General features: G+C 37.8%; 1 protein-coding gene across 7 annotated transcripts in view; it reads left to right on the top strand.

Annotated features, from left to right (window-relative positions):
* DMD (dystrophin) overlaps positions 1 to 24,003 on the top strand; it is a 994,758-nt gene that overhangs the window by 203,184 nt on the left and 767,571 nt on the right. For all 7 annotated transcript variants that reach the window (XM_044441365.1, XM_044441364.1, XM_044441363.1 and 4 more), the window contains exons 3-7: positions 993 to 1,085; positions 2,751 to 2,828; positions 6,506 to 6,598; positions 8,209 to 8,381; positions 15,615 to 15,733. In XM_044441365.1, coding sequence (XP_044297300.1) covers positions 993 to 1,085; positions 2,751 to 2,828; positions 6,506 to 6,598; positions 8,209 to 8,381; positions 15,615 to 15,733 — 556 coding nt within the window. The remainder of the gene's footprint in view (positions 1 to 992; positions 1,086 to 2,750; positions 2,829 to 6,505; positions 6,599 to 8,208; positions 8,382 to 15,614; positions 15,734 to 24,003) is intronic.

Genomic DNA, 24,003 nt, shown 5'->3' with positions numbered 1-24,003 from the left:
AAACATAGGATTGTGCCCTTAAAGGAAAAGAGAGAGAGGATGTTTCTGGGGCCTAAAGGAATGTCACATGCCACCATCAAAACTCTGGAACTCACTCTTTTTACTGGAAAAACTCCCTTAGGAGAATGCAATTACAGCCATGAAGTGCTGAGTCATGCCTTGTGTTTCTGTCATGTTTTGTGAAGCTGGGAAGCTCACAATGCTATGCTATCTTACAGGACACTTGTAAACAATATGGTCACTGGAGGTGGCAGTAGATATAAAGGGTAGACATCATGAGAGGCACGGATTACCATTGATAGGAAAAGGGCCCACAGATATCGTTTTGCCACAGGCTCCCTCAATCTTGGTGCTAGATATGACCAGAATAGACTTAGAGCTAGCTAATAGAATGCCACTGTTTGTATCATATTTTTATTGTGTATATTTGTTTTGTCCATTATTTTCTGTACATCTTTAAGTTTTCAGTTTGAAACTTGGGTAAATCTGATACTAGACAGGGAGAACATGGGCTGCTACTCATATTCACATTCAGGGTTGCACATGAACAAATCCACATGGTTTGCAAGCATAAGCAAAATTCGGGTGGTTCCCCATCTAATTCTCTGGACCATAAAAAGGCCAGAAGGGACATGGTAAGGTTCTTTGCTTCAGCATCTGTGCAGCTAGCTCTGGAAGACTATCTAGAAGCCATTGGTGAGCAACTGTATGATCACTGAATGAGGTGTAGTGCATAAATTTAACAACTAAATAAAATTAATGGCATTTAGAATACAGAACCACAGTTATTCTTCCCTCACCTCACCCCATTCAAATAAAACGCTTCTGCAGTGGCAAATTCTTCTGTCCAAAAAGAATGATTATATTAAAAAGTGAGTAAAAGAGTTTCCGTTTCTTGTGCAACATATGAAGGACAAGAACAATGTAATGGCAGCACTAACATCCAATGTATAGTTTTCCATTTTAATAATTTTCCCTTTATTTCATTATAGTTTGGTACACATCCTATAGAAGATCTTTTCAATGATTTTCGAGATGGAAGACGGCTCCTGGAGCTTCTGGAAGGTTTTACAGGCCAAAAACTTGTATGTATATCTGTTTTCCTGTAGCTGATATCCCAGAGATCTTACATTTTCACTATACCTAGTGCTAGTTGACTTTGAACATGAAAAAACTATATTTTAGAATAATTATTCACAGAACTAATACTTAAAATACGATTTTCTATTTGCAAAGCACCTTGAATTTGCAGTGATTTTATGAACATGCATGGAATGCTCTGGGCTGGACATGTGATGAAGACACTCTAATCTCTTGTAACAAATTTATAGCCTCTGTATTGTATCCTATTGTAACCATGGAATTTTGGTGACACTGAAAGTTTTTTGTTTCTTAAAATGCCCCCTTTACTTCTCTGCATAGATGTTATGTAAACACACCTTGCTAAGTCTAAGATCTGTATGTAAGTAAAGATGAGAAGATTTTCTTGTTCCTATAATTTTAATGTTCACTGATGGGATTTTATAGTGAGCAAAGAGCACACATACATCAATAAAGCATGTGAGAATTAGAATATTGATGTAATTGTACACTCAATTCCATCTGGTTTTCTTGTTTGCAACATATTATCAATGTGAATAAGCACATTGAGTTATCCAGGGAGGGAAAGCTTGAATGAACTGAAGGTTGTCACAAACCACACATATTTTGTGTCATAGTAAAATCATAGTAAAAGAGAACTGCTTTTCAAATGTATTGGTTGCTCTTCAAAAACAAAACCAGACTACTTGGAATTCCATTATCTGGGAGAAATTCAATGAGGAGAATATTCAGGCTTTCACTACTTCAAACTCACACTTGAAGACTGACTGCATATCGTGTGTTTGCCCCTGAATTAACTCAACTTGCGCATGTAAATACATAACTAGAAAATTAGCAGCAATAGTTCTCATCTTTTCTTCCTTTTCAAGAAAATGCATATCCCTCAAACAGACTGACAAAATAAGTTTTGCTTGTATAACTCACAAAGAAAATACCTAAAATATTTCCTTTTCCTATTCAGAAACTTTTCTTAAATTTAGAATATAATTGACATGTGCTTTTAAAGGAAGTTTTGCAGGTTTTCTGGAAGGGTGGGAATGTCCCTGTTTCAGAACAAAGGTGAAAGAAATAATAGAACCTAAGAGTCTAACTGTATCAATATCCTATAATAACACACTTCATAATAAAAGTTTCAATATATATGCATTTTTTTCTTGACACCAGATTTGACATTTAAGCAGAAACATGACAGTTAAGTAGATGTAACTGACCTTGCACTGAAAGTTTTATTCTGGGATGCCTTGTAATTCACTGCAGCTACTTCTCTCCCTTTCTTACCATGAAATGTTTTCATACAAAACATTTCCTCACATTCAGCTGGTAAAACTGTGAATAGGCTTCAGTGCTAGTGGGCTGAGGGAAGTTAACAGAATATCATACATCTTGATTCATGGTAACATTCCCAAATTAATCTGAAGGGAAATCAGTCATAATAAAAACAACTTGAATTTGTCTCATGGTTGTTCACACAGAATATGGTCACTGCAAAATGCCATAGAGAAATATATAACTGAAGTAGGGATTGACATTGTTTAGACTTTGGGCTCTGCTGTATGAAGACAGTTCTTTATAGGAAAGATAGATGTTTTTAATCTTAATGCAGTGTTTTCCTGCTTTTCCTCATTGGTAACTACTATTTATATTTATAGGGGAAAGAAAAGGGTTCCACAAGAGTTCATGCCTTGAACAATGTCAATAAAGCACTACAAGTCCTGCAGAAAAATAATGTAAGTAATCAGTTGCATGGGTTCATAATGCACAGAAAGGGTTTGCTGGCTCAAAGCTAGTTTCTGAAGTATGTTTTACAATAAATAAAATCCTGTATAATCTCGGGCAACATGGGAGACCAAAGTGCAAGGCCCACATCTGCCATGAGTTCAGTAACTATCCTTGACCAAGCTATTGGTCTCTATCTATAAAACTATTCTTTGTAGAAGTCATAAAAATGTGATCATTTTCTACACTCAGATTTAATAATTTGCTAAAATGGCCATAGGTACTGATGAGAATATGAGCATAAAGATGCTCCTGGTTTCAAAATCTCATTGTACTTTTGAAAGGGTTACCTGGTCAATATTTTACATTTATTGTCTTTCTTATGCAATCATCTGTCTTCACCCCACTCCTTCCTGCTCTTGGAAATATTGACTGAGACTGAGCAGTAATATGATTCATTTTTAGAATTCTTATTTGTGAATAAATATGATATACACAAATGGAATAAGGAATTGTATGGTTGCATTTTACCTAATCAATGGAACATTGTTTTTGCACCTGTGTCAGAAGGTTCTGTGGGTCTTTCTTTACATCTTATTTAACACATTGTGTTTCATGTTTATTGGATACTAAAATGTCTTATTAATAAGATTTAAGGATTTATCCAAATCACTTAACTGTTGGAGATGCAATATTGCTAATGTTTCATTTACACACATATTTTGACCATGTACTTTGGTTGCTCCTTTTAAGTGGAGGTCACAATATATACTACATATATTCACACACACTATGTGTAAATTTCATAGAAGGCTCTAAGATTTAATGATGCATACATCCTTTGTATTTACCTGCTGTATGGAACTTATTATATGGACAATGTAAGTGGATTTTATATGTTTGTTTGATGACCAAAAGACATATTACAACCCTGGGAATAGAAATGCCTACATTCTATAATGCAATAGATTGACAACTTACAACATTTTCTATATTTGAGTGAGTATTTAGATGCCATCTGTAGATGGATAAGCATGGGTCCTCCTTCACTGAAGCTTATACGTAATTATTTTCTATTGATACCTGTATTAATGCAACTTGTATATACTTGCAGATTTACATTCTACACACACCTATTGTAAGTGATTTAACTTACTGTACATAAAAATTGTGAGGTTTTTCTTTTATATAATTTTCTTTGTTTCGATTAAATTCACATTTTAAAAATTTAAAAGATGAAGAGGAACAAGTAACTAATTGGCTTATATCCTACAATAAATTAACTTATGGAAGTTAATGGAAAGCAAAATTTGAATTTCCTTTTCCCTTGTATATTCTGGAAGAACAATAGCTGGAAGAACAATAGGAAGAGCAAGGGGGATGGTGGGGGTGAAGGTAAATTGCTCAAACTCAAGTCTGAATCCTAAGTAATGTTAAGGTAAGTAATGCTCTCAGAAGAACATTCCCATTGCTCTTTTGCACAGGAAGCTCTTGTGCCCTGTCCTGCCTTATTCTACAACTCCAGGAAAGGAATCACAGGTTGATCCAGGGGAGAGGAAAGGATGGAAAACTTTTCTTTTATTAACTTCTTAAGTTTTCATGAAATCCAGACCATTATGTTCTTCATATGGAAGCTACATGAAATAATCTCAATGTGATGGTTTTCTGCAACAACTATAGTATCAGGCACCATATACATCTTCATACCAGCATCAAATGGAGCATATTCACATATTTCTAGTGGTAGTCAGCATATTTCTGGTAGTGTAGAGATAAGTGTCCTGTGGCTTTAACAGTTCTGTCAGTTACACATTTGCCAGCTTCGTAACTCATGGTAGGATGGGATAAACCATTTGCATTGAAAGAGTTTAAAAAGTCCCTCATTGATGTATATTGTGCAACCCATTCTGGAGATGGACAAAGTAATGTCCTCTAATAGTGAAGTGTTGGTTGACTTTTAGCTTGTTGGAATGAGAGCAGACTAGCTTTTCCATTTGGTTTATTAGGTAATACAGAAAGAAATGTAAACAAAACCAACTGGGAAAACCTTGGTTATACATTAATATGAGGTCAAAGAAGAAAATAGTTAAATATGAGGGTCATCAGTATAAACACCCATCACAAAATAAATAAGAATGAATAAGTTTGTACAGATATACAGTAGACAAAACTGAGAAAGATGGCAGCATGTAGTATATGATCATAGATGATACAAAATTGGCAGTATAGCAAACATCCTAGAAGACAGAATGAATATCCAGGGTGATCTTGATAAACTTGAACACTGGGCTGACAGAAACAGAATGAAATTCACTAAGGACAAGTGCCAAGTCCTCCACCTAGGAAAAAGAAACCAAAGGCTTCGATACAAGATGGGGAATACGTGACTCAACTGAAATGAAAAAGAAAAAGATCTTAGAGTAATTGTGGACAATAGGCTAAACATGAGCCAACAATGTGATGCAGCTGCCAAAAGGGCAAATGCTATTTTGGGATACATTAACAGAAGTATTACTTCCAAATCACGAGAAGTAGTAGTTCCTCTATACTCCTAACTAGTCAGACCTCACCTGGAATACCATGTCCAGTTCTGGGCACCAAGATTTAAGAAAGATGCAGGTAAATTAGAAAGGGTCCAGTGAAGGGCAGCAACTATAATCCAGGGCTGGGGAACATTGCCCTATGATGAGAGACTGAAAGAAGTGGGCATGTTCAGCCTTGAGAAGAGAAGACGGAACGGGGACATGATATCCCTCAGTTCCTCAAAGATATAAGTTCCTCAAAGGCTGTTACAAAGAGAGATGTCAAGATCTCTTCTTGTTAAGGCTTGAGTGTAGGACATGGAATAATCAATTCAAGTTGCAACAGCTCAGATTCAGGCTGGACATCAAGAAAAGCTTCCTTACTGTCAGAGCAATACAACAATGGAACCAGCTCCCTAGAGAGGTGGTGGGTTTTCCCACACTAGAGACATTCAAAAAGAAACTGGATAGCCATCTGAGTGGAATGGTGTAATGTGGTGACCTGCAGCAGCAGGGGGTTAGACTCAATGGCCTTCATGGCCCCTTCCAACTCTACTATTCTATGATTCTATGGTTCTATAATTTCTCTGGGTAACAAGGACACTACCAGTTATTAAATGACATGGGAAAAATGTTTGTTTACTTCAGAATGTTATATGCTGGTCAGAATTTCAGGATATATTATTTTCTGTTACCTCTCTTCTGCCCATCTCAGCTAGGACTAACTGTGTAATATTTTGCTATTCTACCAGAAGATTTAATTAACAAGAGAGTATTGAACTACTTAGCCATATGTTTATTTGGTAATGTAATGCTACATTCTTGCTAATTGCATTTTTTCTAGCATGTACTATTTGCTTTTTATCAAACAATTATTTGTCCTTTTTATCAAATATGTGCTAGATGTTTACTTGCCTCTAAAGCTAAATGGTAGATTAATATGCAAACAAAACCACACAGCCTTGGCTTGATGTATTTATAAAATGTGTTGGTGTTAACAGGTTTGCTTTCATTTAATTCAACAAATATTTCTTTGTGCATTGCACTGGAAATGTAAACTCATTTCTTGCTCTTTTAAAATGTTTATTATATTGCATAATAGTTGCTTTGTCTGCATAGTATTTTTTTTATTTCATGTCTTATTTTCTTTTACTTTGCTCTGGTAGGTAGATCTGGTGAATATTGGCAGCTCAGATATTGTGGATGGAAATCACAAACTGACTCTTGGATTGATCTGGAGTATAATTCTCCACTGGCAGGTGAAAATCAATTATTTGCAGCACATTTTTTTAGGATGTATCCTCAATAGCTAAAGAACACTGACACAGCTACACTTTGTCTATTTGCTGCAGAATTTGAGCAAACAACATTTTACCCCCATTCAGCATCTCAATGAATGATAGAGAAAGGGCAAGAAACAAAGAATCCCTATGGATTCTTATGATTAAGATGGAAATATGGTAGGAGACAGAAAATTGAATACCCTCTCTAGGCATTAGGCAGTGATTTCTCAGCTGTGCAGGATGGTTGTTCTGAATGAATATCTATATTATGTATTTTTAAACGTCTTAAAATTAACAACAATGTCTTAAATATCTATAATGTCTTAAAATATAATACATTTATCATGAACCAGACTCAATTTCCTTTGAGACATGGAACATTTCCTCAGCTGGTACATATGCATATGGATATTCAGGAAGTGGGAAAAACAAGTCAACAGTGACTTCAGGTATCATCAATTGTCAAGTGGCAGTACTTGTTCGTTTTAGTTAAAAGCTAAATGTTGTGGCCTAAGAAACATTAATCCTTTGAAAGAATAGAGTTTTGCTCTTTCCTAATAAATGAGTCAGCAATATTTAAGCATCACTTATTCTTAAGTGGTAGTTTGGCCAACATTGAGAATGCAAACTAATGTAAAGAATTCTCATTGGGTTAATGTATATTTGTCCATGATTAGAAATGCAAAAAACACATAAAATTCACATTTGTTTCTGTTTCATCAACTACCTTGATTGTCTCCATCATGTGAATAGCCTTTTAATGTAAAACTAGATGTGTAACTGTGGTGGCCAATTTTTGCTGCCGATATATTTATATCCACTTATAGACTGGATCCAAATATCACCTTTCATGAATGAAAAGAATTTTTTTCTATCCATGGAAGGCTTTTGATCCAGAAGTTGGATCCCACTGATGGGAGGTGATTTTTGTCAGTTGTCCCCTCCCCAGCAGGACCTTCCATGCTGTTCCAGATGCCCCCTTAGAACAGATTTTTCAGAGGTCACAAGGAGCTGCCAGCAGAAAGGAATTGGCAAAAGTGGCCACCGAAAGTAAAGTTCAGATCCAAGTCTGTAATTTTATCTTATTACATGATGTTAACATGAAAGGATATTATCATTTTTTAGTTATCTGAATTTTCTGCTGACTTCCTATCTGATTTATGATATGTAGGCTGAATTTATTTTCCTATATGATATCACTTTTCATCATATTTTCAGTGGAAGCCTGAATTTTCAGTGGAAATTTTCGTTCAGTCCCTTTGGATAAACAGGATAAAAATTAAGATTATTAATGGACTATTGGCTTGCTTTACAACTGTACACAATGCTTATCGAAAGAAAAAAATATAGTAAGGAGAGTGGTAGTCTCTTCTTTGAAAACAAAAGCAAAAACAAAAAAACTTGCTTTCCTACATAAAGTGCCCCTCCTAAATGTTTTCACTGCTTATTGGTTATACCAGCTCACTGTGGTGAATGCTTGCTACTTAGTGAAACAAAGTAATCTAGGTCTGCCCAGGTAGGAGGAAAATGTTGAAATTAAATGTCACTAACCTAAACAACTGAAGAAATTCTGTCTTCTGCCGTAGGTCAAAGATGTCATGAAAAACATCATGGCTGGACTGCAACAAACAAACAGTGAAAAGATCTTGTTGAGCTGGGTTCGTCAATCAACTCAGCACTATCCACAAGTCAATGTTATTAATTTCACCAATAGCTGGTCAGATGGCTTAGCTTTCAATGCTCTCATCCACAGTCACAGGTAGGAAACTTGCTATCAATTTAACAGCAAAACACAAACTGTTTTGTTTGTCATGCTATCCCATCTCTTACCACATAAACTAAATAAAAATCACTTTGTTCACTCAAGCTGAATCCACCTAGTTTAGAAGAACTTTTCCAACCATTTCCACAAGCAACAGATGGGCTTTGTGATGCAAGCCATCTCATTTTATGTATCTTTGACATTTGCTAATCAGAGGCATGTTACCTGTAAGCACAATTTTTTCATTTAGGCTGAAGTCCTTTTCCATATTTTGTGGGAATAAGACCCAATTTACTCAGTGAATCTTGTTGTTGTTGTTAGTCGTGAAGTCATGTCTGACCCAACATGACCCCATGGACAACATTCCTCAGGCCTTCCTGTCCTCCACCATCCCCCAGAGCCCACTTAAGCTCACGCCGACTGCTTCAGTGACTCCATCTAGCCACCTCATCCTCTGCCGTCCCCTTCTTCTTTTGCCATAAATTGTTCTTAGCATTAAGCTCTTCTCCAGTGAGTCCTTCCTTCTCATTAGGTGGCCAAAGTATTTGAGTTTCATCTTCAGTATCTGGCCTTCTAAAGAGCAGTCAGGGTTGATCTCCTTTAAGATTGACTGGTTTGATTGCCAGTGAATATGAATCTTAGCTCTGAATAAATATGTTTAGGATTATGCTGTTAGTATCTTACCTAATAATAGATCTGTATATGTCTTTTTTTGAAATGTATTTTAAAGGTATATAAAATGGTAGGTACACCTTGTTATGATGAATTTGTGTAGGACAGTGCCTAGATGGATCAGAGCAGTGAAGAGAGAAGGGAGAAAAATAGACTTGGTTAATAACTTTTATCACTTTTACCTTCAACCAGTTTGGCAGAGACATAGGGTATGGATCCTGTCATTAGACCTGCTGGCTAATCTCCCTTCTCTTCTCCCATCGCTTGAATACCAGGAAAGTTAGGGGTAAATACCAAGGATCACGTACTCAACATGGTGCAGAACTATAACGTGTCAAGGCTGCGGTCCCATGCCAGGCTGACTATGGTGCCACATCCCCAAAATCTCTTAAGGAGATCCTCACTCTTGGGGGAAGGGGAAGCCCGATCCTTCTTCCCTTCACAAATGGATGTGATCCAGTGCCTCTCATACCTTCATAGTTTTGACAAGGATCATTAAATGGAGCTTCTACCAAAAGTTAGTGCATACTATAGTTCCATTTATTTGCAACAGAAACTCTCTGAGAATGGAGAAGATGACAGAAACATTGCACTGCATCACAATTACAATAGAGCTAATGTTCCTTCCCAGTCTTATTAACCAGTGACAAACTTATGTCCACTGCAAAGACCTATTCCTTAAACAAGGGGGTAGGACAGTGAGCAATAGAGATGCTGACATAATGTCTGGGGTCTGATTGTATAAGTCTCAGGTGGATCTGAGGAAGAAGTTCTCACTTTTGTCTGCCATGTAACCCCGTTCCATTCAACCATTCTGAGTTCTGATTGGCTAAGTGGGCCTCTCCCTAACCCCAGAAGGCTGAGCCACTAGCCCTAGCATGCTCACACCGTTGGCCTATCAGCAAGTGCAGAGTTCTGTTTCACAATATCACTGTGCATTGCTTTAAAAATTCTATTTTGTCTGACATAGATGATCTCGAACTCTATTGTGAGAAGTCTACTGGTTCCCTTTTTTTCTATTCATAATATCAGACTGTTCGATCATGCATTCTTTCAGTAGTCTATTTTCCTAAAGTGAAGCGTCTTCAATCTCTTTGGCATTTTTCAGTGATGTTCACTGAGCCTTCCACTGTTACTGCCAATCTAGAGCCCATCATCCTCTGTGTAAAAACATTTTCTTTGTATCAGTCACAGTACCATGAAGCACAGGAGAATAGCCAGGTACAAGCTCCAATCTAAGGTTACAGGCTGTGGACAGAAGGAGAACAAAGGGTCATGATGTCTTCCTGAACTTGAGGGCCACCTGTACAGGCTAGCAGATCAATTTTAATACCTTGCTGTTGTCTTGCCCTACTCCATCTGCACTTGTAATTCAGTTGTCCTCGATCCTTTGTGAAATAAATGCTTTTTAACTTGGAAAGAAGAGGGGGCTCGTTCATTGTTCAAGCTGCTTCAGGGACTGTGAAGAGAAGTTCCTGGCCATTTAACAGGCAGCTCTGTGTTTGTACATAATAGCGACAAGCATTAGCTGATAGCTTGCAAGTCTGTTAATAACACTGTGGTGTTTTAATTACATACCTTTGGAACAGTGGCACAGCACGACTTAATTTATTATTTAAGTTCTTGAAGCTGGCAACAGTGACCTTAAGCTTAGCCTGAGAGAAGCACCTAGCGTTATGTGGCAGGCTACATAATATAGCACTAATCTGGCTATATTGCTGCACAAGCACTAGTCTCTCTGTGCATAGTCAACTTGTATTGCAGTTCTCCAAGCACTGACTTTACAGAGAATATACTTAAAGGTCAAAACAGTTACTTTACTGAAAAGAGTGCATTTAGAGGGGGGGAAAAGATGCTTCTAAAAGAACTTAAGAACATAAGAAATGCCATGCTGAGTCAGAAAAATGGTCCATCTAGACCAACACTATGTTCACACCGTGGGAAACCAGCTGCCCACAGGTTCCCTCAAGCTGGATATGTACAAAAATTCTGCCTGCTCCAGCTCCTTAGTAACTGGTGTATGCAGGCATTCCACCTCTGATGGTGGAGGTAACACACAGCCAACAAGGCTAGTTGACTTCTTCTCCATTAATTGGCCCAAGCCCTCTTTAAAGACATCCAAACAGGTGACCACCTCTACATCCTGTGACAGTGAATTCCATAGTTTAAGTATGTGCTGCATCAAGAGCTGTCCTAATCGTTGTCCTAACCTCACACTCATCAGCTTCATGGGATGACTCCAAGTTCTAGTATTATGGTCAAGAGAGAAAAGTATCTCCTCTTCCCTTACTCCACATCATGCATAATTTTAAGCATCTCTATAAAGAATCCTATTTGTTGTAGCGATGCCTCATAGGGGATTTGCTCCAACCAGCAACATACTTTTTCCAACTCAGTAATGTTCTTTCTCAGCTGTGGTGACCATAACTGTTCACAATATTCTAAGCACTAAATATCTGTATATTGGAAGTATGACCTTGGCAGTTTTATTTTCAAATTCTTTCTTAATAGTGCCTAAACTGGAATTTGCCTTTTCATAGCAGCTGAACACCAGGCCAACCTTTCATCAAGCTGTCCATCACAAGCCCAAGATCTCTTTTTTGATCAGTAACTGCTAGCTCTTATCAGCCTGTACGTGAAGTTGTGATTTTTTGTCCCAACATGTATTACTTTACACTTGCTATCATTAACCTACATTTGCTTGGGATGTTTTCTGTGGAGTTTCTCACAAATCCTTAAAGAAGCGCTGGTTGGTGTTTTCCGCAAATTTAGCTAGTTCACTTATTCTTAATTCCAGATAATTTATAAATAGGTTGAAAAGCTTTGGTCAAAATGGCAGAACCCTGTGAGACTCCCACTAGTTACATTACTAAACAGAAATAAATAAATCTGGTTCTGTTCTTTAAACAGTTACTGATAAGAGGATATTCCTCACCTTATATTCCATGACTGCAAAGTATGCTTAGCAGGTTTTGGTGATGCACTTTGTCAAATGCTTTATCTTGGCAATTTACCATTTTCTCTAATACCCAAGATGATCTTAGGCTATATTAAATATTTTAGTAAGAAGGTCAGCAATTTCATATTTGAGCTCTTTAAATATTCTAGGATGAAAAACATCTGGACTTGGAGATTTATTAACTTTCAGTTTGTCAATAAAGTTGAAAATTTTATCTTTGGTCAAAACTATCTGCCTTAATTCCTCCAACTCCCTCCCTGAATATGTAAGTTAACGAAAAAGATCTCTGTTCTGTATTGTCTCCTGTGAAAACAGATGGAGAGAAAAAAGGCTTTTTTTGTAATCTTCTTATACTCCTTTAAGGCTCCTTTAATTCCATCATCATTCAATGGTCTAAATACCTCTCTAGCAAGTTTTTTCCCCCTATTGATAGTTTAAAGGTATTTCTATATTGCTAGCCTTGCTGTTAGTGATATGCTCCACAAAATGTTTCTTTGCACTTACTGTGTTTGTTTGTACCTCCTTTTACAATCTTGTGCTCCCTTTTGTTTTCCTGATTTTGGCAGAAATTCCATTCCTTAGGACAGAGGGAACTATCTTCTCTGTAATACTTCCTTGACTCTATGTGTTAATCATGCTGCTGACCTCTTGGACTTTCTGCTGCCTTCTTTCGCTTGTGATGTGAATACTCTCTCTGCTAGTATTGTTGTGTTTTTGAGTCATCTTAAAGCATTTCAAAAGGATTTAACCCACTTGACTCTTCAACTTGATTTTTATCAGTTCCATCATTCTAGAGAAGTTTCATCTTTTGAAATCAAATGCGGCTCTATTGGACCTCTTTAGCCCTCTGGTATCACTAACTCTGCTTTTTTATTACAGATAAACTATAACCTCCATGCACCCCCTCAATCCCCCCTTTTTTGTAAAGATCGGAGTCTACAGAAATAGGAATTATATATAATACTAGGAGGGGGGAAATCATATTATAATGTCATTCCAGTGAATAAAGTATAAATATCAAACATGTCATTCCAGTGAATAAAATGTAAATATCACTCATGTAGCTAAATTTGAATAAGAAGATTCCAGTTCTCCAATTTCTCATTCAGAATGTTAACATGGCACAATTTGTAGAACGCCACATTCCATATAGGCAGTACATCCTTGTTTAAGGACTGATTTGCATCGAATTCTATCAATTGTGCTCTCCTGAGAAAGCTAATCCCCCCAAAAGCTACAACAGTAGGAATGAAAATAACTCTTTTCAGAGAAAACAATTGTGACTGATATCTGATAATGAGAAAGCTTATTCTGCAGATTAACTAATGTGTCTGATAGTACAACCTTTGGGTTATAGGGTGGCATAGAAATGGAAATAAATAAATACAACCTAGGAAAATATTGACCACATATGCAAATCAAATAGATCTACTAAACTTTCAAGGATTTTATAATATGCAAATATCTTTAATATCTGTGGGTATGCATGTGTAAAACTCATGTGCAAATGCATTCAACTGTGATCTGACTCACTGGGTCTCCCCATAATAGCACGTGGCTTGGGCTTGAGTACTATCCTATACCATTACTTTTTAAATTGCTTATAAAGGATAGGTTTGCAATTGTACCATTCTGCTGATGAAAGGGAAAATGCTGGCAGGATTTTTCCTCCATCCACTACTCCAAATTTGCTTTGGAGGGTTGAAACCCTCCAGAGCAGATTCAGGCTGCATGAGGGAGGAGGAGGAGGCAATGAAGGTCTGCTGCATGAGTGGATTTATGTTAGCATGCCATTGGATTCAACCTCAAAGTTGGAACAGAAGTGATACTTTAAAGTTATTTTTGACTGTTTACCTATATCAGTGGTAAGGAACTTAAGGTTTGGGAACCAAACCCAGCACTTGGAATCCCCCGATGGTCATACACCTTTCCAGCAGTCACCCATCAATGGATAGTTTCCCATCTTTTGATCTGTTTCTCCCCATTCTGAAAGGTTGAAAGGCCTTTCTTAAGGCTTTAACCTACAATAGGCTGTTTCTGTTTTGTTTAATTGTGCTTTTGCCTGTTCCCTGCCCCTTTGCCGCCACCAAGAACTAGAATGTGGTCTCCAAGAGCTTTTCCAGAATTAAGGCTCAATGAAAGAAAATCCTCACCTATTATCTAGATCCAAGAGCATAACAGTATTCTCTGGATTCTAGAAAATAAATATGTTATATTCCTGGATCACTGCCAGAGCTGCAAACCTTTATACTGGAAAAGTATAAAGGAGAGTTCCTTCTAACACATGTTCTCTGTTTACCAGAAACTATTTTTCTCCAGAAGCTGTGCATGCTGCTTTAACTATTTCATATCTTTATAATCTATACATCTCATAATAAACCCTTCAATATTCAATTTTATCTGTCTCCATTTCCTGGTTGTGAGTCTTCCTCTCATGTGTCTTATTAGAATTAGTCCACTTCAGCAAAACACTAATTGAAATCTATTCTGATATTAGGAGTTCAGTTAGTTATAGCACTTATTTATGACCTATTAGACATCTTGGGTTGCCTCATGTGGAACACTCATGCTCACACACACACACACACACACACACACAAACACAGTTTAAATACATGCTAAAACTAGCATTATTATGTTTAATTTTGTAGATAACAAGGATTGAAAAAATACATCAAAGGGATAAACAAATCAGACGAGGTCAATGTGGCTTCACGTGAAATCCATGAAGCTTGAACTGTGGCTTTGGAGAACAGTTTATTGTGTCTCTGATTAAGATGCCTCACTGTACAGCTCTTAGCTCCTTGGAAGAAGGTTGATTTAGGGTGCTGCATGCTGGACATTCAGATAATGTGATTCCTTTGCCAAAATAAAGGACATGGTAAAATATTCAATCTGCAGATGTTGCACCACTTGGAGGATTCCCGTAAGCTTGACAGAATCTTGCTGTCCATCTTCCTACCATTTTGCCCCGCCTTGCATGGGATGCTGAATCTTATGGCAAGCAGACAGGGCAGAGATGGTTGGGGCTATGAAGAGTATACACAGACCTCCCAGTTCCATTCTGGTCCCTGTGAGTCCTTGTCTCCCAGGATGGGGTGCAGAGAGAACTTTGTTGAGCCTATGGTGATCTTCCATATTGCAAGCACTGCACTTTATTTAGACTAGATTGTGCACATAGTTCATTAAATGTAATGTTCGTAATTCTGTAGCCTTGAAAAATGTATTTACTTGTCCTAATGGATAACTTCTAGCTAAAATTATAATGTCAGAAATTAATAGAATTATTTATACTGCAAACACTATAACTAATAGTATAAGGTCCCAGACTGTTTATACAAGCTGTAATTTCACCCCTGCCTATAAAACATTCAAGACTAGCCTGTAGCATTTCACTGATACCAGCTGAATTTCTTGTTTGAATGTTTGATTCTGTATTAGGAGGAGAACAATATACTGTATACCAAGGTCTCTTCCACTCCCCTATAACTTCCTTGTCCTTCTTACATGTAGTTGTCTAGCACTTGGAATACAAAAGTGAAGATAGATGGGCTATAACTTCATAGATAACCTTTTAAAGATTTTCCCCCTCTTTACAGACCAGATCTATTTGATTGGGACAATGTGGTTCGGCAACAGTCACCTGTACAGAGATTAGACCATGCATTCAACGTAGCCAAACGAGACCTGGGAATTGAGAAACTCCTTGATCCTGAAGGTCAGTGCAAATCAGTTTTTTCTTTTCCCCGTAAGTGGAAAATCCTATTTCTCACAAAAATTACTTTAAAAGTGTTAAAATGTTATCCCTATGCACCAAGTTTTCATAACACCACCATGGATGTTTAATTTAGTTTACTAATATTTCAGTTCAGCATGCTCTTTAGTAACACAGCATAATAAATTCCCCGAAACTCAAAGCACTTGAGCCAACCCTGCCGGATTTACAGCCAACATTCTGATATTATTTCTTATACAGAGAGATAAAATAGTTGTTTCTTCAAAGGTGCTTAGATTTTCAGTTCTTTCTGGTTACAATAGAAGGTGCTTCAAAACTTTTGAAATTGTGGACTAAATATTGAACTAGTTTTAGGTTTTTCAATGATTCATAATTCACCCTCTATTATTTTAATACTAATTCCAACTGTTTATGTTCATGGATGGAAAAAGTTTTACTGAGGTTTGGAGGGCTTACTTTTTCCAGGGTTCAATCTGAATTATTTTTATTTATGCTTTAAGGTTCCTTTTGTTGCTACTAGGTAGTAATTCAAATGGAAAGTGCATCCAAAGTTTCAGGGCTTGCAGGTATTTAAGTGTAACAATTGTTCATAACTAATAGAAATAACAGTAATTATTATGTAAATATATCTAGGAATTAAACCCTTGTATTTCCCTGCAGTTGGGCTCAAGGTTTGGTTTTGCTTTGCTTTGCTTTTGGAATCCCCCAAAATGGTCTAGGTCTGCTTAGAAGATCTATTTATAAATTGAATAACTAAATAATAGCATGTTCTCAATCTGTCATGAGTCAGTGATATTCCCATCAGCTGGAATGATTTACTTGTCTTTCTTCGGAGAGCCACTGTGGTGTAGTCGTTTCTTTGGAGAGCCATTCTTGCATGGGACTGGATCTCAGAGAGTCCTAGTCCCTGCTCACCCATAGAGCCAGCTGGGTGACTTTGGCCCAGCCACAGACTCTCAGCCCAACCTACCTCTCAGGGTTTGTGTGAGGAGAAGTTTGAGAAGAGGAAAATTCTTTAAGTCACCTTGAGTTCCTAGAAAGAAAGAAAAAAGGTAGGATAAAATCTAAGAAAGAAAGAAATAGCAGCCCCTGCTGGTCAAAGAAGTCTGGAGAAGGAACTGGACTAATTGCCCACTTTCTATGCCCACTGTTATTTACAGTAAAAGCATACTTGGTTTATGTAGTATCTAGTTCTACTAATTGGCAAGATAGCATTCCCGGCATTAACTAGTTTCTAATAATTAAATAAATAGTTGTGTTGATTTTCCTAGCAAATGATCAACTGAATGGCAATGGTTAATGAGCAAGGGTTTGCTGTAGCAAATGAGAGTAAGAGTACCCTGTACCACAGTGTAATGAACTCAGCATAATGTAAGCTCATTAGCAAGCCTAATAAGCACACACCTACTTGTTATTTCAAACATGATGTTATGGGTGCATCCCTTGTCCATCTTCCCTGCCAAAAGACCTAAAACAGGACAGGCAAGATAGAAGACACTGCTGGTCTATACATATCTCCCTGCTTTGAAAATCCAACCTGTTTAATTTCCAGTTTAATTTCTAGTGTGTGTGGGTGAGGGTATTGTAACCATACATTCTTGCATTATATTCACTGGTCATATACCCTATTTACCTGTGTTAAATAAACAGTCCAAAGCAAAGTCATTCAGTTCAAAACTGGCTACTGTGTTCAGTGCTAGAACAAAATTATATTTATTTTGCTAAATTATTGTATCTATTAGGATTTTAAATTAGCCGAGAATGCACAGGGGGTTTTACTTTTTTTTTTTTCTTTCTGTATATTTTGTGAGCCGCCCCGAGGCTTTGTTGCGATGGGGGTGGCATAGAAATGTTTTAAATAAAATAAATAAATAATAAATTTTAGGTATTTTCCCCAGTCTTCAAGATCTTCAAAGCAACATACATTGCAAGCAAGTGAAATAGATTCACTTGGAAGTATTCCTAGCTTCTCTAACATCTGACAATTGTGTATTCTTTCCCTAGAACTCTCATTAAGTTCATGTGACTGTCCTTATCAGCCTTTCCCTATCACAAATACTGACAATTAGCCTGTCAGTTGGCTATGCAGTAGATGCTGCTCATCTATGTGTCCTGTTGTTGTTATGTCCCAGCAAGTCATCTCCCCCTTATGGTGGTTCTATGAATGCATGTCCTCCGAAATGCCCTGTCCTTCGCAGCCTTGCTCAGTTCTTGTAAACTCAGTGCTATAGCTTCCTTTACGTAATTGCTTGAACTCATAGTTTGTTTCTCTCTACTTCTTCTGTCTTTGATTTTCTTTAGCATTGTTACCTTCCCTAGTGAGTGTTGCTGTGTCATTATGTGGCCAAAGGATGACAGCCTGAGTGTCATCATTTTGCCTCTACAACGTCTCCTAGGAAATAATTAAAAAAGAACAGTAATAACTACAGCTGCAGAAAGTGGGGAGACTAACCAAAGCCTGAACTTTATTTATTTATTTATTTATTTATTTATTTATTTATTTATTTAAAACATTTCTATGCCGCCCCATTTGCCGAAGCCTTGGGGCGGCTCACAACATAGATTAAAATATAATACATTAAAAATATAAAACAAATTAACAATATAAAATCAGTCGCCCTGGCCATAAAATAAGCAGAGATTGCACACTCTCCAGGAGTGTCAGATCTGCACATTAAGTGAAGTATTAGAAGGCCACCTGGTCTGTTATGAAAGTACTTTAAGGGCTAGTTCTGGGTATGTAAGTGTTTGCAGGGTTACCATCAGTCAAGTCAAGCAGGACAGCCAGGAATCACAGAAAGCCCTATAAAAAGGGCTTCTCTCTTCTGTTCAGCTTTGCTACATGAGGCTTTGTGGTGGCTGTCTTGTGTTCCTGACTCGGTTTCTGCCTCCAGTCCTATAATTTTCACCAAAGTGTTTTTTGCCTGTTCCTGGTTCTTTTACATCTGATCTTTCCCACCTTTATTTCCATTTCACCTTTTTCTGTTCCTGATTCTGCTTTCACCTCTGGCCCTGCTATGCCTCATCTGAGTTTGACGCTCACATATTCCTGATAATAGTTCTGCCTCTAGTCCCACCACACCTGGCCTTTGTCTGATCCTTCCCTGGATAAGACTTGGTTCACCTTCTACTTCCATATCACCACTGCCACTGGTGTCCCAGTTGTGTATACCTGCAGCTCATGTCCCAATACTGACAAGGAGAAGGACTGGGGCTTCAGCTTACTCGATCCATTAATTTAAGAGCAGTTTTATTTCAATAAAGGCTTGTGGAGGGCACAGGAAGTATACAGAATTTGGCATCCCATTTTTAAAAGAGAAAGTAGATGTAATCTACCACAAGCCTTATCTATAACACCTCTAGGCCATTCTGCTCACTGGAATAATAAAAACTGTTGCAATCCACTTCAGTTTATAGTAAGAATGGGGGAAAGGAAGGCGATTTTGGAAAGTATTCCTAAGCAATGTAAAGAATTCAGCTGTAATATATTTAGTGTTAAGTATATAAACATGAACAGATATACCCCTCCAAATATTTACTGTGCTACTAATATTCACTGGGGAAGTTTCTGCTGCTTCATTTCAAGGTTTGGTTACGTCCTAGTTTTATACTGCAGTGAAGTCAATATTGTTGATTACAGATAACTGACTGATCACAGCCGCAGGTATCAGTGCACTACTGGATCATCATTCACATTGCTTTTGAATTATTGCATAGTCTCTCTCCTTTTTGCTACAGCTGAGCTACAGGAGGGGTTTTTGCAGATACAGCCTCAGTGGAATATTTTTAAATCCCCTTGGGAATGAACACACACACACACACACACACACACACACACACACATTAACGTGCCATTAATGCAGCTGCCCATAACCCTCTGAAGTCAGAAGGTTACAGGCATCCAATTCCACACAGGAGGAACATTCCTGCATGATCCCCTTGTCCTCCAAACCATTAAGACAGATGTTTTCAGTCACTGGAATGCTTTGCCTGCACTCAGATGGAGTAGGGGCCAAGCTAGTGCCTGCATTCTTTGTAGAACAGTGGTGCTTCTTACTTGCTTTCCTCACTTTCCAAAATTCCTCCCCAGTGCTTGCTCCAAAGCCTGTCCTTGAAAAAAAAAAGCATACTGATTGCAAGGGAAGAGGACGGGTCCTCTGGAGATTGAATCCTTCCTGCAACTGCAAAGGGTTTTTTTTAAAGTTTTTCCAAAGTTGAGGCAGAGACTTCAGCTTTTGCATTGTCTACCAAGGCAGCATTTGCTGCTGGGCACAGCATTTCAGCCTAAGGCTGCTTTCTGAAGAATGGTCCCCACTGAATGTAATGGCAAATATTTCTGAGTGTTCTATATGAATAGAAGGGCACTGCAAGAATTGTGTGTGATTCATTGCTTTTAGTGGTTTTCTCCTCCCAGTTTCCTGGATATTAAAATTATAACAAAACATTATAATGTTGACATTCACCTATAAAAGTGTCCTGGTTGATCTAATAGCTAATAGAAAAACCACACAATTACAAATCAAAGGGCAAAGAGCAACAAGTTTCAATTAGCAGACCAAAGACAATCAATTTAGGGGGGAAATTAAATTTAAACAGTTAAGATTCTAAAATGTTAAGTGTCAAGGCAAGAAAGAAAGAAAGAAAGAAAGATTAAAATCTATCTCCTTTAAAAGAAAATACCAAGCACAGGGAGGTTCTCTTTATGTTTTTTCCCCCTGATGGTATTCAGAGAACAGTCTCCTTTGAATATGGTAATACATGGTTAGGGTAGTGCAGGAGTAATTAGTCTTTCATGTTTTTAGGGTTTGAAAGAATATAACCAATACCTTAAGTTGGACTCAGCTGCAAAGAGACCCAATGTAATTCATTAAGAATGTTTGCAATAAAGAAGCCAGATAGAAATTTTCGCAGCTAAATTTTGTACATGTTTCTGACCCTATCCACTTGGAAATGCCACACCTGACAAACTAGCTGGAGCTGGTAATTAGTGTACTGAGGTAACATTTGGTCCCTAGTGACCATGCTGGACCAAGAAGCACCCACAAGCTGCACAGCTGTTCCTTCAAAAGGGACACAGCCGCATCCAGAGCAGAATGAACACCAACTCCCTGGGCCCAGCAACTACCAACCTACAGTGCACCCATCTTAACAGGATTTGGTTTCAGTGTACAGGCCCTCATTTATCCCATAATAATATGAGGTATTAAAGATGCCAAAAACATAATTAAATGCTATATGGGAACACTGTTTGATAGAGCACAATGTAAGAAATGAGCAATTTTATAAGCGAGAGGACTGTTTGTTTCCACTAAATTCCCCCTCATCCCAGACTTACATATATTATTGCCACAATAATTACATCTTAAATTGAAGTAACATAAATAAACTAACAAAAATAACTGTGAAATTGGATAATTGGCAGTAGAGTATTATTAAATATATTGCCCATATTCACATAACATTCTAATGTTCAAATCTCTATCGTATGCTTTAATTAATTATACTAAAGTAGCTGCAGTAATTGCCTGTTTTGGAGTAATAACCTTTTTGTGCATCACATTTTGAAGGATATAATGCCAATGGACTGCATTGTTCTTAAAATAACATTTTCCAGTAGATGTTATACAGTGAGATGAAACAGTGTAGAATAACATACCCTCTTTAAAGAGTCTCCTTCATTACCCCTGGCAGTTAGGAATATTTGTACCCAACCCAGTAAGACAGATGTACATCTCAATGTCTGTACATCTGAGAGCCTAATAGCAATTTTAGCTAACTCCATAAGGAAATGCCATCCATTCTGAGCAAAGCAGCATATAGGAAAATATTTCTGTTTATTTGCAAAGTGTGTTGTAATGATGAAAATTATGTGATGAAGGACAGTACACCAACCCCTTCCCTGTCATGTTTTTCATAGTCCTGTGCACACAGAGGTGAGTTTGTGAAGAAGGAAGCCTCTTCTCTATCAGTGAGGCTCCCCATAAAATACAGAATACTGTACAATCCAAATTCTGAATCACATAAGAAATAATATGTATCACTATTAGGCTAATTGCAATACCCTCAATATAGTTTATGCCCGCTGCATTGGGCCTCATCCAACATCATATATCCTCTGCACTGCCCGTATCTGCTCCAGAGGGTCTCAACCATCTGAAAACAATCTGAGTCATGTGAAGAGACAGTGTAGGGAGAGGGAAAATATGTTCTCCCGGCACTGTCTGTTCTGCTGGCAAACAGACACCGTTAGATCCAATTCATTAGGTTTACAAGCAGTGACTCATAAGGTAAATACTGTTTTGTGTAGCTCTCCAGCCAAGAGAACTACAGATTGGAAAACTATGCATATTCAAGTATTATGGTTCATGTTCTAGGTGTCACATTGACCAGAATAAGAACTCTGATGGATGCACAGCACAAGTGCACACATTAGTGTTTATTTTTCATTGTATTATGATAAAAGAGTTCTACACTTTATAGAAGTTTCTGAATTAAAAGGTAATTTTTAAAGTTTCTCCTGTTCCAAGTATGAAGGTCCCCATTTTTTGTAATCATCTTATTAATGTAATACGCTAAATAAGTTAATTTGTCTATTAAAACTTCTGATAGTTACTTGAATTGAAGCAGTTTATTTATAATTAAGTTGCTATCAGGTGAACTGAGTGGTAATAAATTGACTTATAAATATGGAAAGGACGCGATCACGGTCGTGCTGCGGGGGCAGGGAGATGGCCATGCTCATGCTCAAGGTGAGGGGGGGGGGGAGATGGCCATGATCTTTGATGTTCTTTGTTACTTTGCTTCACATTTTTCTGATTAAAAAAAATAGTTACAGAATGAATTAACCTTATTAATTAAGGTTACATCGAACCTTATGGGCAAATTTAACTTGGCTCACGACCAATTTGGGTCATGACCAGACTCCTGGAATGGATTAAGTTCATGAGCCAAGGTACCACTGTATGCTGGTAAAGAATTGTGGGAATTCATTTATTTATTTATACAGCTTATATGCCGCCCCCATCGCATAAGCCTCGGGGCTGCTTACAATCATAAAATCCCACATATAAATACAAAAAAATCATCGAATAAATAAAATACATAAAATAAAATAAAATAAAATAAAATAATGGAAACAGCCTGGTCAGTTTAAAATCAACAAATCAACCTTAACAGTTAAAATAGCGTTTAATAAAAAGGTCTTGGCCTGGACCCAAAAAACAAATAACGACGGCGCCAGGCGGACCTTTATGGGGAGCGCATTCCATAGGTTGGGCACCACTGCAGAGAAAGCCCTCCTCCGAGTACTCACCCTCCTGATATCCTTCATGGAGGGTTCCCGGAGAAGGGCCTCTGCTGCCGATCTCAAGGGGCAGGAGGGCATATATGGACGCAAGCGCTCCTTTAGATAACCAGGTCTCAAGCCGTTCAGGGCTTTGTAGGTGATAACCAGCACCTTGAATTGGGCCCGGACTTCTATGGGGAGCCAGTGGAGCTGACGAAGACTGGGGTTATATGAGAACAACGCCCAGTCCCTGTCAGCAGCCTGGCAGCTCTATTTTGCACCAATTGAAGTATCCGGATGGCAACTGCTAGAGCACACTAACCTGGGGATGGCTGCTTGGAGGGAAAAGGAAAGTAAGGACCAAGTACTCACTCTCGCTCTCTCTCTCTCTCTCTATCAGTGTGGGTGTGTGTGTACACTAGGGCCCACCAAATAAACAGATCTTTGCTGAGAAATAAGTGTCCAGTGTGGCAGGCGAGCAGCCACACTCAGTGCACCCCTGATGGTATTAGCAGTGCTAGTGGTGATTTGATAGATGATGACCAGTGATGGAGAGATCAGCAGGGGCTTTTCGGAGCCCCAGGGCTATCAGCAGGTACATGGCCATGCTGCAGCTTTTATAAATGAGGCAAAGTGCGACTAAGATTATTAATTTTATTGGATCAGTTAGTCTTTCCTATAGTGGAAAGTACCAAATTAATGTTACTAATTATTTCCAATAAGAGACAGATTAGGGTAGAACATATGTCAGAAAGGTAATAAAAAGGATCTAATTTGGTTCTTTGAGAATAATTAAGGAAGAATAAAAAAAAGGCAGAGTTGGGAAAAATGTCTCCTTGTAATTGTTGCCAATATAAATGATTGCCAATAAAAATATAGAATAATAGGGAGGACATCTGTGCATAAAATGTGTCAAATATTTGTAGAAACCATATGTTTTCTTTCTCCCTCACCCCACTTTCTTTAA

Source organism: Varanus komodoensis, unplaced genomic scaffold (genome assembly GCF_004798865.1).
Source record: "Varanus komodoensis strain SLA01 unplaced genomic scaffold, ASM479886v1 scaffold4, whole genome shotgun sequence".
In the NCBI taxonomy this organism is placed as follows: Eukaryota; Metazoa; Chordata; class Lepidosauria; order Squamata; family Varanidae; genus Varanus; species Varanus komodoensis.
The sequence above is the reverse complement of the archived record's forward strand: the minus strand, read 5'-3'. Positions and strand labels throughout refer to the sequence as shown.